The 15,840-nt window shown below is 40.8% G+C and overlaps 1 protein-coding gene across 1 annotated transcript in view; it reads left to right on the top strand.

The window, feature by feature from the left end:
* Window positions 1-15,840, top strand: part of CRISPLD1 (cysteine rich secretory protein LCCL domain containing 1) — a 259,845-nt gene that overhangs the window by 131,853 nt on the left and 112,152 nt on the right. Inside the window, exons 6-10 of the mRNA XM_085605416.1 lie at window positions 4,270-4,370; window positions 7,165-7,341; window positions 12,424-12,484; window positions 12,588-12,654; window positions 13,113-13,243. Coding sequence (XP_085461542.1) covers window positions 4,270-4,370; window positions 7,165-7,341; window positions 12,424-12,484; window positions 12,588-12,654; window positions 13,113-13,243 — 537 coding nt within the window. The remainder of the gene's footprint in view (window positions 1-4,269; window positions 4,371-7,164; window positions 7,342-12,423; window positions 12,485-12,587; window positions 12,655-13,112; window positions 13,244-15,840) is intronic.

Raw genomic sequence — 15,840 nt, 5'->3', positions numbered from 1 at the left:
CTTTTACTCCTGTAAGCAAACCCCTAAAGAAAATACTTCTAAAAAACCCAAGATTTATTTGGCGGGAATAACTACTAACAATACTCTATTTGCGTGCCATTGCAAAAAGAATATGAAACATCAGTAGGTCAGGGCTTAGAAAGAAGGAAAGGTAACTCATTCCAACAAACTAAAGGTAAAATGAAACTTGACACCAATGACACGCCACTTCAAATGTGTTAACTGTTTAGCCTGAAAACTTACAAACGATATCACGATGTTTGAGTATCATAAACAAACGTGACAGTTGTTTTCAAACTATAACTCTACCAAAATAATATACTCAAGTGTTTATTTTCCTCATTTGCACTGGCCAAGTGACTCTAATCCTTAAGCAGAGAATCTCCAAGCATTGTAGCAAAAGTTTCATTTCAACAGCCAATGCCTGCTTGTTAGAGCATTTTCAAACAGTCAAGGATATCATTCATGATATTGAACAGCAGATGATTGATATAGTTAAGCTTGATTAACAGAGTGTCAAAACTTTGATCCATGTAAGAATGTTGTGGGATTGATCCGCTTCACACAGCGCAGTACAGTTTGAATGAAACAGTTGAGCTTTGCAATGTAGCATCGCTGTGATTGTTTTCATAAGCCTTATGCGAACATAACTGAGCAGATCCATATGTGCTCTTCGCATGGCCAGATTTGGTCAACTTAACAACGGTAAGTAGAAAGAACATGTGAGTTACGACCCACAGATCTCCCTCAACCTGGAAACCTAGAAATAGTGGCCATTAGGCATGTACCAACCTGCCAGAGACTGTCAGTCACATTTGATTTATTGTTGTGAGTTCTGGCAATCTGGCCTCAAGCATACACACATCTTAAATCGACACTATTACTGTTGAAGGCTTAATTTCAAGCTAATTTTAGTGCTGAATAAATGAAAGTGTTTCAATGGACTAATCAGTAACACTGGAGGTAGTGAAGAAACACAGAATGTAAAGTTTATGAAAACAGGCTACATATTATACAGTGCATTTTTACGAGTCTTCTTATGCCTAATATCCAAGTATCGAAGTTTTGCCATAATGATTGTTCGATATCACTACAGTTAACTCACATGAACACACATTAATACCTATAATTCATTTAAATTTCCAAGATCTTGGCCTATCTGCAAGACAAGGCCTATTGATGTTTCTGTAGTAAAACGTTTATGAAAACAAATGACCCTGATTGGCTCTGCTGTTTGAGGAGCCTCTCCACTCCTTCTTTGTTTGGAATCCCAAACTTTCACGTCTCTTAGAAGGTGAGGGCTGTGAAAAGCTCTTTTATACCTTTTGAATCATTTCTTTTTTTTTTTTTTAAATGAACTTCATGATTGTGATGTTAGGTGAGAGAAACAGCTTTAAAAGCATACTAGAAAAACACACAGTAAATGTAATGCACATTGTTGCACAATAACAAAAATAAGTACATCAACTATTACAAGTTAATAACCTCTTTAATGGCCTGAGGCCTCCGCAAAGGTATGATTTAGGGGGTGTCTAATAAACCTATGAATTAAAATATCTGATATGATCGTATTTGACCAAGCACTATGACCCTTTTGGTGTCTGTGGATCAATAATATCACTTACTAACTGTCAGGGTGTCAGCAGCACAAGGTAAACAGGCTAGCCACTAACCTTCTGAAACAGCCAGCAGGGACGACAGCATGTAGAGAGACCTCCCTATTCGCCCAGACAGTGCCTCCCATCCAGTAATGGACTCTGGTAGGGATGGCAGCACCTAGGGGAACAGGGAAGAGAGTAGCCGCTCGGGAATTGCTGAGGTGTGTGGTGGGCGAAGGTTTCGGTACCACACGGCTTGAAGTAGGCTGCAGAAGGGGTAGAACATAAGCATTAATACCGTACAGGGAATGCACTATAGCAAGACATGACTTTCTCTGGTAGGTTTGTTCCACAGCTACTCACAAGGCCTTTGTCTGGGATTGCTAAGGCGTAGTGGGTTCCACTCCATCCCTGGATTGCATGCGCCAAATGTCAGGGGTGACGTGAGCGCCAAGGTACTGCACTGTAGTTCATGCGTGGTAGAGCGTAAACCAGCGGGCTGTTCACATCACAGCCGACGTCTGGAAAGCAATTGTCAGATCCGCTTTACCCAACCACCACCTCTATGTCAATGAGTTGTATCCCTGATGATACCAATGTACAATGCACAGCGTGCGCCCGGCCTCGTAGGGGGCTTGTAAGGTAACAATTGTGTGAGCGTCTAAAAGTGAGTTACATATCCCGCACTCAGCGCCCCTTACCTGTCTCCCTGAGAATGGTCCGGTCCGCTTCGTAGACAGCGAACGGGTATGGTTCCGTATTCCGAGGCGGGAAGGAAAGCGTCCACCCTCGAAATACCGTGGTCACGCCTCTTTCAGCTCCAGTGGAAGGCAAGCGTCCGCGCACAGTGTAGGCGTCGGGGGTGAGACTGCTCTGAAGCCAGTCCTAGCGGGAAGGCAAGCGTCCGCGCACAGCTGGGATCGACGTACGATGTCCAGGACAACAGCAGCGAAGCCTCGGGCAGTTCCTGGTTCCGGTAGGATTGTCAAGCACTCACCATTGATTGAGGTGGAGCTTATATAGGGGCGGGTTGTTTCATGTTCCCGCGCGTTTCCTGGCCGAGCCCCATGTTATGGGAGTTGTAGTGCTTTTGGGCTGTGCACTGCTCCCGTCTTTTTCCTTTGGTTCGAATAAGGGTGGTGGCGAACTCGGGCATGCCTGTAACCGTGGAGTATCGCTACACTAACCAGCAGATGACGTACTCTAACTGAAATTATGCATTTTGCAACTAATTGCTGAAATGAACAAGTTAGACTATTTGATGTAATTAATGGCGGATGGCGGATTACAGTCATTAAAAACAAAACCGAATGTGCGTCTGACGTCATATGTGCGCACATGCGCGGCCCTCCTATGTAATTGCTAGTCCAGTATAGCGAACACGGGCGCCATCTTATAATGTGAGCCAGAGCGCATATCGGTGCACCTACTACATGAGCACTATAAAGAATCTAAGGTTTGAAAGGCATTCAAAAATTATTCGTATCTACCCAATGTGACATTGTTATGCCCATCATTCTCCCAGGTCGTGCTACTAATTCAAAAACAGAAAAAATATAAATAAATTCAAATAACCATAAGAGAAGAAATTACCTCCGTATTGAATAGAAATGTGCACCTGACATCATCAGTGCACATAGCGATTCGTCCATACCTACAAATAAAAATTAATTTATACTATTTTATTCTGTATATAAAAATATATAGTGACCATGTATAGTAATGAGGCACTGAACTAAGACCTATTTAAATATAACATCAAAGTATATACAGCGAGTGTCAGCATTCTTCGCATAGACAGGCGGAATCCCCATATGGTTATATGTTATATAAATAAACAATATGGGAGACAATATATATCCTGATATTCTTATCCCATATTGATTGTGTAACTCTTTAAGACCAAAATTCTAATCAGAATTAGAATCCAGGGAGAGAAAAGAGGGAGGGAAAAAAAGGAGAATGAGGATATTCTGTGTTACTGGTTTAAAAACAATGGATTGACACCCTTCTCTATGCACCCAATGTATATAAATATTGCCTCAGAAGTCTTGTTTTTCCCGTTTTAGATGCTTTAGGTCAATTTGCCTCTAAGGTACGTAAAAGCACGTACAAGAGTGTGAGAGGAGTACTACTTTTAGTACTCCAAAATGCCTCCGTGAATAGCCCCCACTTGTGCACTGTACCATCAGTACTACTCCGAAATCCATGTGTAGTCTGGTTAAAAACTGATTTATAGTGTATGTATATGGAACGTATGTATACTGTATAATGTGAATACATTACTTTGTTCATTGACTGTGTTGTCCCTTGATTGATTGATGCATATTTCTTATGAATGCAAAAACTTAAAAGTATTGAAATGGAAGAGTAGCCTCTTGGAAAAATTCGGTGTACATTGGATAGTTAATATGCATTGACAATTTATGGAAATTAAGGTACACTTATTTCCTTGGGCTCCACTGTCTCTTTTGCTTTAAGTTTCCACGTGACAGAGTCCACAACCATAAATGTTGCAATGTAAGTCAATTTGAGAGTAAGCCTATGTTTACTTTGTTTCACCATAAATGCAATTGCCTTTATCTATTACAACAGTTTTAAATGGAAATCTCATGTTCATATTTAATACAACAAGTTATGTTTTATAAATTGGTTATTATTTGCATTTAAGGGGCAATTGGTGGGGACATGCTCCATACAAACATGGTCGGCCATGTTCAGCCTGCCCACCAAGCTTTGGAGGGGGATGTAAAGATAATCTTTGTTACAAAGGTATGTACACTGGTATTATGTGAAATTATGTTCCTTGAATACACACAAGTGTCGCTTTTAGACGTTTCTCACTGACTCAACTGTTCTTTTGAAATTATACGTTTTCACATGCAGAAAATGTATCATTGAATGATTTGTAATGACATACATGAGGGTAAACATCCTTTACAACGACTGCGTTACAACGCATGGCGATATCCCGCATTTTTTACTCTGCAAAATATTTTACAACGCAGGACTTTACACCGCAAACCATTACAACACATTCCCCATTACTGGTGGAGTTAGAACAGTAAATTGCGTTGTAATCAACGATGCGTTGTAATGGATTGCGTTGTAAAGCCCTGTGTTGTAAAAGATTTTACGGAGTAAAAAATGCGGGGTAATGGCATGCGTTGTAAAAGCATGTGAGGTAAATTGTCATATTCATACTTGAAATTACTCTGCTTTGTAAAGTATGAATAAAAATGGTGTTCAATTTAGAATATTCAGGAGATTAATTGCTATGACATTAAATGCTATCGCGAGCTTCTCTAACTAAATCTCCATACATAAATACAAATATACATAAGTAACTGCATGTGTACTTGCATAGCTCACAACAACTCTCGATAATGCTGGATACACATATAATAAAAAAGCAATAGTCTATAATACAGTAAAAATATTTGAAGCATAAAGAGCACAAACATGTTGGCTATCGGCCAGCAGGATAAGCGGTCAAATCCACCGCCTTTTACATTCTGAAGATGCTTAGTAAGATCTCCCCCTTCATTCCCTTAAATGCTCAAAATGCGGTGGTAACTGCGCTGGCTGTGTCAAAGATAGACTAGTGTAATGGCCTGTACTTAAAAATGCACATTAACACCTCAACGGGCTACAAGTCTTTCAGAATGAAGCCGCTGGATTGCTGGTAGGCATTCCCAAACATAAATCCGTTTCTCAAGCCATCAGCAAGTTACACTGGCTCCCTCGTTAGGCAGCATATTAGGTTTAAGGCCCTCGGTCTTGCCTACAAGGCTGTTCAGGGCATAGGCCCAGACTATTTGTAGGAATCCTTCAAATGGTACCATCCAGGGGGAAACCTTCGTTCCACTGGTTCCTTGAAACTTGTGGTTCCCAGGTTTAAACGGACCAATCGGGAGGAAGACGTTTTGTGACCTTGACCGCAAAAGAATGGAACCAACTTCCCTTTTAAACCTAACCTACTAACCTTTGAGAAGGAATTAAAAACCTGGTTCTTGTCTATTTAAGGATGATTCTAGGTGCACTCACTAGGAGCTAGAGCCTTGACACCTCCAGGTATTTGTTGCGCTTTAAAAGTTACTATAACATAACATGGGTTATCGTATGCAGCTAATTTTAAATGCATTGAAGTATGAAAACATTTAATTTCAACCAATTATTGCAAAAGTATAAGAGCATGCACATACCTTATTTTAGTTCTGTAAAATGTAAATATTTTAGGTACACATAGAATTATGTTTATGGCAAACAAAAAGTGTTTAACTCTAGTTCAAGTTGTTTATGTCATAAGGCAAGTGGATGCCTTCAACTACTATACAATTGCAAGTTCCTTCATTGATATGCTGCCAGCCTGAGTTTCTGAGTTGTGAAACATAGGGGCTTAGGATTTTGATCACTCTTATGTTTGAACATGTTTGCACAATATCTTCCTAGTCCTGTGTTACAAATATGACGGACTGCCCTGTTATTCCCCACTGTGCATGTTTAACTGGGTGTGCACACCAAAACAGAATGTGCCCTATTACGCTGAATGTGCAGTTTCCAGTGCACCTGCACTGGCATCAGCACATTAGTGAAAGGTAGGGCATTAGGGTGCACTGTGTAGGTATGTGCTTTGATACACAGGGACAGTGTACCCTATTACACCAAGCACACTACCTTAGGGCAGGCACAAACATGCGCCTGCACTGGTAACAGCCCATCAGTAAAAGATGCACCAGCTGTTTGAAACCGCTTAATCACCTTATGCTGTGCAGGCAGAAATCCAGCCTGCATTTGAAAGGAGAACACAGGCAGATGCACTAATTGGCTGAAGGGGGATACCTGGGGTCCCTGTGTTGAGCTAACCAGCTCTCAAGCACTCCCTTGGAGGGCATTCTGACTGAGATCACCTCTATTTAGGGCACAGTCAGTTTCTTCTGACATTTCTGTGCCACTGTGCTTGTATCTGTAACTATGGCGCAAGTGGAGAGGTAAAACATCCTCTCATTTTCTTGGGACAACAAACCCATGTAAATAAGGAAAGACCACTCTCCATCACTGTGACTCAAAGTTGGCGCTGTTTTGATCTGTATTACAGAAGTGGCCCCACAAGCATCTCCACCCCCCCCCCCTATAGTACCAAAGGGCCCCAGATTCACAAGAATTGAGAGCAAACCCCCATTATGCCCTGGGACGCCTATTGTAATCCAGGCCCTGGTGTTATTCTGCTTTCAAGAGGAGCACCTTCATCTGACACTTGTTTCACAATCTTAAGATTACTTTTGAAACGTATTTAGGTGGTTTGTTCTATGCTTTTTTAATCTGCAGGCAAAGAATTTTTGTTTCTTCAAAATAATATTTTTTTTGTTTTGCTTAATGGTTTGAAATATATATATTGACTAACTCACATGAAAAGTTGTAAGTCTGCACTTCCAAGTTTCCAAACTCACCAGAGCGCAGTTTTCCACATTTTTGGAATTCATAGAGATTTCCAATGATACTCATGGGAAATGAAAATCTGAGTTATAGGTGCTCTGCACATTTATTCATTTTTTACATATTCCAGGGCATGAGAGGCCATATCCTCCCCCAGAGCCAGAGGAAGAGACCAATGAGATTGAACGCCAGCTCTCAAAAACCCAGGATACAACTTCACAAAGCCGATCGCGAACCCACTCACCAACTTCATCAACGAGAATTGATGACCTCAACAAGAATGAATTCACAAGCACAGAACAAATGTGTAAGTTGATATTATTGGGGTTACAGTAATAATTCGCATAAAGTATTCTGTTCCACTACAAATAAAGGTAAAATAACAAAGTCGTGCACGCATTATTGAATGTGGGTCTGTCCAAGAGGTTTGGATTGCTGCTGACCCATTCCAAGGAAAGCAAACCTAATAATTTTGCCTGATGGACAAACCCACTATGTTGCATGTAAAACTGAGGTGAAATATTCGAGTTCTCGGTCTTGCAATTGGAAAATGTCTTCATCCAGTGAATTCTTTGAAATGTGCATAAATAATGTGCCTGAAATGGGCTTTACAATTGCGGAATTAACTCTCTATAGTGCTATCATTAAAAGGTAAACAGAGTGAGGTAAAAAAAAAAAAAAGAAGAGGGAAATCCATTGTCCTGAACCACAGACCTGGCCTGTTTGAGCCCCTGGTTTCAAGGAAATCTGCAAAAAATCAGAGCTCAATTACTAACACCGAGACTAGTATCTGGCGCGACAAGAGTTCAATGTTTTTCAGAAACAGTATGATCGTGAAACCTGACTTGGCAAAGCACAAAATACTAAAAAGTGGAGAAATAGGTTCACAAGAGTGGTGTGTGAGTTCAGGTGGTGTGAATACCAATCTTAAAATGGGGGTTGTCTAAGAAAGGGAAATGCCATGCACACGTTGTATGGCTATTGCGGCTGTCTGCACTTCATTTGGATAGCTCCGTGTTTGTGTTCACTTAATGGATTTTTCCGGTTGTAGTTTTATTGACTATTGACTTTGCTTCATTTTGGCTTTGATCATATTTGTACGCTGATGAGAAAGTATAGCGAGAGGTGTGTTGAGTAATATATTCATTAGTTTGTAATTTTGTTATCTTTATTTGGATTAAGTTATGTTTTAGCGATTTCTTGTAGTAAGCTAGGATATTAAGTTCCAACTGTTTGCTCGATGGACACCATGATGAGTTTATACTCTGCAAATATTTGCTGTGTGTATCTTCATGATTACAATATGGTCAATGTTCCCGGTCTTGCTCGATTGGATATAGCTTGTCAATAAATACTTCTCTGTGAAATACACGAGCTTCCACAGCGCTTAAACCTAGCCATTCACAGAAACAGGGAGCCAAATTCTATGATACAAGGGCAAATATTAGGATTGCTCATGAAATGACGCAGACAGAGGTAAGACACAGCAAGAAACCATATACAAAAATAATTCTAAACTCAAATAACTTCATTTCTAGTCAGAGAGGACTAAAAATTAAATAAACTTACAATACAAACAGAGCATACTGTTCATTTGCAGAGTTTTACATGTGTGAGAAATTAATCTGGCTCCCCACAAGGTGTGTAACTAAAGTGGTGGGTTGCTCTTAACTATCATTCATCTGCCAGCAACCACAAGTCACTCCACAGCCTGGTAAGCTGGAAGAGCAGTCAGTCTTCTCTATAGAGCACACAAATTGATTGTCCTCAAAGAACATCAAACACCTCCCGTGGACTCACTCTTTGTTGAGGCCCACTGCAACATAACTTAAGTAGGAATATCGAATTAGAATGGGGAGGGTAGCACATCGATTTTCAACATACCATAGGTCTTATGTTCCTTTGTCTCCTGCATGTATATATACTTTATAAACACACAGATGGTAGTGATGGTTGAACAGGGTTGCACATCAGTTTTAGAAGTGAATAACTGTCCAATATTTTATAAGTGCTAGTCATATTGGTGCCCCTCAAGGTAACCAAATAAAGACACCCCACTACCACTGGTGTCTGTCAACAGGAGTTCCTAAGAGCCCCCATGTAAAGCTTAAATACAATGTACCTCGGCACTCTAAACATTTCTCAATTGTCAAATAATTTAGACAAAGTAATACATCCAGGATCAATGTGTATACTCACAGGAAACCAAACCACATAGTCAATATACTGCACAATGTTACTTAATCTAAAAAATTTGAACAAATCACACAATTATACCCAATAATCTTTAAAAGTCCACGGAGGTTTAGATCATACAGCCTCTTTTGTTAGCAGTGGTGGAAAAACAACCGATACGTGTTTCGTTACATAGTAACTTCTTCAAGGCTTTAAGTTTATTAATTGCAGATATATACAAAAAGCTCCAAAGTCTCCATGCGTTTGTATCCTATTCCATTTTCATATTTTAGGAATATTCGAGCAACCCTCAATTTAGAAGAGCGTGCGAATCAATATTCTTATATACGTAGCGGCTCCAAATACGGTCTTGTGTAGTAAAATAATTTCCTCTGTGTATGTATATCACCAAGGGCGCCAAACTTAGTGTGGCGTTCTCTCATTTGACTATTATGTATATTTGAAAAGATATGGTCCTCTAGTATACTTGTCAGATCAGGAGTAGCAGGCTATGATATGCCTCACTCGGAACGGCGTGTCCGCCGTGTACCGTCGTCGATATCACCAAATTTGACGCAAAGCCAGAAATCTGGTGGAAGGCTGGGAAATCTACCGCAACCTACCTGAGTGTGCCTCAGCTCTTGGCGCATCGAAGTCCTTTGTGCCCGCAGCGTCTCCCTCCCGCCGTCGCTTGCCGTGGTGACCGCTGTGTGGGGGGAGCGCACGCCAGAACCACATCTCCCAGGATCCCCTGGGGCCGGAAACACGCTGCCAGCGCGCCCGGAGGCGCTACTTAACAGACCCTGACCCCGGCAGAGCGGGGGACAAGCCAGAAATCTGGTGGAAGGCTGGGAAATCTACCGCAACCTACCTGAGTGTGCCTCAAAGAGGAGTCTACAAGTATACTAGAGGACCATATCTTTTCAAATATACATAATACTCAAATGAGAGAATGCCACACTAAGTTTGGCGCCCTTGGTGATATACATACACCGAAGGAATTCTGTTACTACACAAGACCGTATTTGGAGCCGCGATGTATATAAGAATATTGATTCGCACGCTCTTCTAAATTGAGGGTTGCTCGAATATTCCTAAAATATTAAAAAGGAATAGGATACAATTGCATGGAGACTTTGGGGCTTTTTATATATAAACCTGCTTCTAATAACCTTAAAGCCTTGAAGTTACTATGTAACGAAACACGTGTCGGTTGTTTTTCCACCACTGCTAACAAAAGAGGCCGTATAATCTCAACCCCCTTGGACTTTTAAGGATTATGTTTATGATTTGGATCACACCCCTATTTTTCTATTGTGTATAATTGTGTGATTTGTTCAAATTTTTTAGATTAAATAACATTGTGTAGTATATTGACTATATGGTTGGGTTTCCTGTGAGTCTACACATTGATCCTGGAAGTATTACTGTGTCTAAATTATTTGACAATTTGAGAAATGTTTAGAGTGCTGAGCTACATTGTATTTAAGCTGTATATATACTTTACTTCACAATGAATTGACTCCCTCAACCAAGTGAACTCCCCCTAACAGTGGGAAAATGACTGTACTCTGTTCAGGTCAGAGAGTCGATGCCACACGCCTCACCATCAGCTGCGTTGTGTTGCACTGCAACCGATAGAACCTCTTGCATTGAGATGATCTATCTTTTTCCTCTTGGCAAAATAAGCCTCACTCTCAGTTGGGGCAAAAAACGCCTCACTCTCAGTTGGGGCGAGAGATCTCTAATTTCATTGCACCTAGCACAAACCAAAATTGAGCAAAAATATGGGAATGGAAAAGCACCACGTTATGCTTTGGAATTTTCATCTCAAAGTCCTTTTGGAATGTAGAGTTTATCTCAAGGTTAGACGTCTTCACTAATTGGCAATACTTTCATGCGGTGATACTGTTGATGGAAAGTTCGTTTTATGAGATAAGTGGTGTGGTGCGTATCAAACTTCTTTCGCAATCAGGGTTTCATTTTTTATTCACAATGACATAAAACATACAACCTAATAAAGAGATCTATATCAATGTAACATTACATGCTTTAGCACAAGGCACAATTACCATTTGCCCATTTTTTAAAGCTCTGTAAAATGTGAATGTCTATATCATGTCTTCATTCCCCCATTTTTGCCTATGTAAATTTGATTAAACTCATAAGTCCCTTAAGAAAATGTATGGTTTACAGTCTTTCTTTTGACTGTCATCACTTTTCCTCCATCTTTCTCCTAATATCTCTCATAGACATGGAGACAGTGCTCCTGTTAGAGGTAATGTGTACAGTGGTGCTCGTTCTACCTCCGTTTTCTGTCCCAACATTTCATGTAACCTCACCAATGACTTGACATAACTTAAGTATCCAATCAAAAGTGATTATATGATGCTCCTGTATGTATTTCCATGAAAAGATACTCCTCATTTCATGAGTCTGGTAGACCCATTCTGATTTCTAGTCCAAGATACCCGATTTATGATTCTCTTGACAAGGGTCCTACATCATTTTCGCGTATTAGCCATCAAAAGTTGGGTGATTGAAATTCACCCATCATTGCAATACTTTTAATGTGGCTGACTATCACTCCTCCATGACTAGGCCATGACACTCCTAAAAGATAAAGGCAGCTGATGCTAGATATCAGCTGCAGCTCTTTTTACTTGAGCCTTGGTAGTAGGAATACATACAGGCTCTCCCTGGTAAACCAGTGTAGTATATCCTGCTTGGACGTACACCTGCCGCCAGTCTCATTTGTAGTGTGCTTGAGAGTATTTGGGTACAATTGAGGTTGGGTGCCTAGGCTGGGGATCCCAACACCTCCCCACGCATTATATGCATGTCGCCCCAAAGGTAGGATAGCGATAGTCAGGACTGCTGTCTCCCCAGTCCATGAACTGCTCCTGTAATTCCCTCTCCCTCTATAATTCAATCAAGAATAGAACTTCTTGGACATAGTTTAAATTTATGAAAGGAACACATGCGCATTTGCATTTTCGACACTTCACTCTGCTTCATGAGTAAGCCTTGACTGTTCAACCACTCTACGCCTTGAAAATCAAAACCTAACGAGGAGGTACTTAGCTACTTGAGATGGCAGAACGTATATGGTTTGTTTGCACTTGAGTAAAAAAAATGGCCCGGAGAACGTAATGAAAATGCTTATTTAAACATTAATATGCGTAAAGTTAAGTTAATGCTTGCTTTTTCTCAGCTCAGATTGTCTCATGTGAGATACGACTGAGAGACCAGTGCAAAGGAACAACATGCAACAGGTAACAGCTTTATTTCACCACTCTTTATTTAAGGTTGTTCAGAATTAAGAAGTATCGCCTATTTTCTAATGCGGCTCTCACGATAATTGTGTTTCCTCCCTAGATATGAGTGTCCAGCAGGCTGCCTGGACAGCAGAGCCAAGGTTATTGGCAGTGTACATTTTGAAATGGTAAATCATTTTTCCATGATAAGACGCTGATTCAAGTAATTGCCTTACGATGTTTCATTAATATTGAAGTATTTCAAAGAAATATGTTATCATAAGATGTCCTTGGAGTGGAAATCCTTTGTTAATATCCTGTCTCCAAGCCAACAGAGTCATGGTCGGTTTGCAAATTCAGAGTTTGCTTCTTCAGCGGACTGCTGATCACTGTGACCATGTAGTCAATTCGAGGCCTTGGTTGTTTAACACTAGGGATGCTGGAGATGCTTGTGGTGCATTTCGATGTGCACATAGGTGTTCGAAATGAAGGTTCCCTTTCATGGAATTACACACTAGAGCTGCACAGTGCCTTTGTATCTGGAGTGCGTGCTTTAATATCCCTGTGTCTACTTCAGCAGCTTGTCATGTGACGGTGCTAACTATGGGCCATGCCCTGATATCATTTGCCTTCTGTTTTCATTCAGCAATCCAGCATTTGCAGAGCTGCGATCCATCATGGGATTCTGGACAATGATGGTGGATGGGTAGACGTCACTAGGCAAGGAAAGACAAATTACTTTATCAAATCATTTAGAAATGGAATACAGTCCATTGGGTAAGTGTATTTGATTATAATTAAATTAGGTTAGTTGTACTTACTGTAGAAGTCTTATATTATTACATTATATTTGTTCATCTGTGGAAGCTGATTAGCTGTGCAGTTGTGCTGTATTTTGTTGATCAACATTTTATTTTGACAATAGGTCCCGTTTCTGTCATTAATTAATAATCTTAGAGAACACGTAAAAATATGTATATACGACCAGGATAACTGGGAGAGTCTAGCGTGTTTATTTTGCTCAGAAGACTTCTACAGCACCAGAGACCTCTTTTCTGGTGAGTGTCTGTGCTGTAAATGTGATCTCCATATAACTAGATCAACTGTGAAGGGCCTAGAACCCACTCTGTTACCACCTATGTGCTGTGATTCCAATTATTCTCTATGTTGCGTACCCTGGCTAGTATTCTCTCTAATGTACCATACACATTATGGAATTCAAAGCCTTTTTATCAAGTTAGACAACCTAATACTACAACGTGCTCTGAAAATAGTGGTCCACTCCATGTTGGTTTGTTTATTAAAAAATATAGACATAGAACCTTGTATATAAAAGGGTATTTCCCATTCTGCGTCTTTGGAGAAATGTGTTGATAGATGAGCACCATAGACTGTAAAGTGATACTACTTGGAACTCTATGTAAGTCACTTTTGTCCTTCCCTGTAAAGAGAGGATTATGAAGTCATGTTTAGACCGCAAGTATGACCAACCAAGAAACCAGTGTAAAATACAAGAGTTGACGGTTTCTGAGGATTTACAATGCTCAGATGCTTTGTTTATCGGATAGTGTTGGATATGACCATCCTTTGAGTGGTATTTCCCCAGATTTTTGCCTTCTTTAACTGAACCCGTTTTTGTTGGCCATAGGACTCTGCACACTTTATTCCTCCGAGCCAGTGGTAAAGTGCTTGCCATTTCCCCTTTAAACATGGTAAAATATTGCCATACACTTAAGTGGCACATTTAATTAACTTTTAAGTCAATATGCTACATGTTTGCAGGGCCTGTAAAATAAATGCTACTGGTGGGCTGCAGTACTCATTGTGCCATCCACTAAACCTTTTTGCCAGGCCTAAACCTTCCTTTTTTGATATTTATGTCATCCCTCAGCCAGGCCCTAAGTGCCCATTGGGCAGGGGCATGGTATTTAAAAAGTAGAACATGTATATTTAAAGTTTTACTTGTGTTGACATTAAAAAATCCACTAAGTCATTTTTCACTGCTGCAATGCCGGCCCTTCAATAGGAAGACGCTGGTTTATATTATAATAATTTATAATGCAGAACTTCAGTTAAAGAGCAGCTAGAACCATGATTCACAGACTCATTGTAATAGTATTTTTTTATTACTAATAGTAATTTCATATTACTATTTTAGAAGTAACACTTTTCGAAACGTGTCACTCCTCTGCATATGCCTAATGTGCTTTTGTGCTAGTGTCCAGTATCACCAGACTTAAATGGCTTTCCTGTGGTTTTATGTTTATTGCTCACAGACGGTCTACAAAAGGTTTGGGTGTGGAGAGGTGTTTTTCTTGGTTGAGCAGGATGGCTTGGATGGTTGTGCGTGGCCCCTTACTGAGCTTTAGATGATGCCCTCCATGTCACTGGCAGATGTAGCTTACACCTAGACCTGCCTCAGTTTGTCTTCCTATTCAGCTTGGCCCTAAACCAGTGGGAGTGGTGAGCTACCCTAGAATTGGTTTTGAGTTACCAATAAGGGATGGTTGTCCATTATCGTAGCAATACCTCGGGGTGGTCACAGGGAGCTCTGATCAGGGAAGAATGGTTCTGCCTTACTAAATTTAGATAGAGAATGGCACTGTGGGATAGTTTTTGGTAAAGCAAACAGGAAGTGTTGCAGAACTGAATCGGGTTACCCCCTGGCAACCTTAACCCAAAAGGTTAGTGAGTGCCCAGAAGTTACACCCACCTAGAAGCTTGCACTGGGCACAAATGTGGCATCCCAGTGTATCTCTCAAAGCACTCCTGGACCTGTGAAGCTTAGCAGTACTGCCCTGCTGTCTGATTCCTGAATGAAGACTGACCAGTCCGAACTGGACTTGCCCTGGACCCTGCTGATGGCCTCTGTTGGAGTGAGTCCTAACCTCCAGAGGTGCCTTAGCGGATGTTATAGTATACTCGTCCTGCACACTCTGCAAGAGCTGTAACTTGAAACTCTTTGCTAACTTTCTGCTTGGAAGACTGTGTTCACAGTTGGAGCCTTTGATGTCAAATCACCAGTTGGTCTCTGCTTGTGGTTTGCCCAGCTGAAGAATTTCTGACTTGCGAACGCAGAAGGCTTCACTGTGACCAAAGTTGATTGACGTTGAGACCTTCCTGGGCATGGACATCACCTGTAGGAGCTTTCCCACCTTTGTTGTCAACTTCACCAGAGCCAGTGCTTTACCAGACCTCCGTTTTTGAGCCCCGCTTTAGATCCACCTTGCAGCTTGCCTTGCGAAGGACTTGTCGATGGACACTTTTTCTCTCTTTAGAATCCTTATCATGGTTTCTCCCTAACCTTTTGCCTTCAGACCTCAGTTTTTTGCTGACTTCATTTTTGCTGGCCTTAGTATTCTACACATTTTACC

The sequence above is a fragment of the Triturus cristatus genome, chromosome 5_1, assembly GCF_964204655.1.
Source record: "Triturus cristatus chromosome 5_1, aTriCri1.1, whole genome shotgun sequence".
Lineage (NCBI taxonomy): Eukaryota > Metazoa > Chordata > Amphibia > Caudata > Salamandridae > Triturus > Triturus cristatus.
This window is presented reverse-complemented; position numbering and strand designations above follow the sequence as displayed.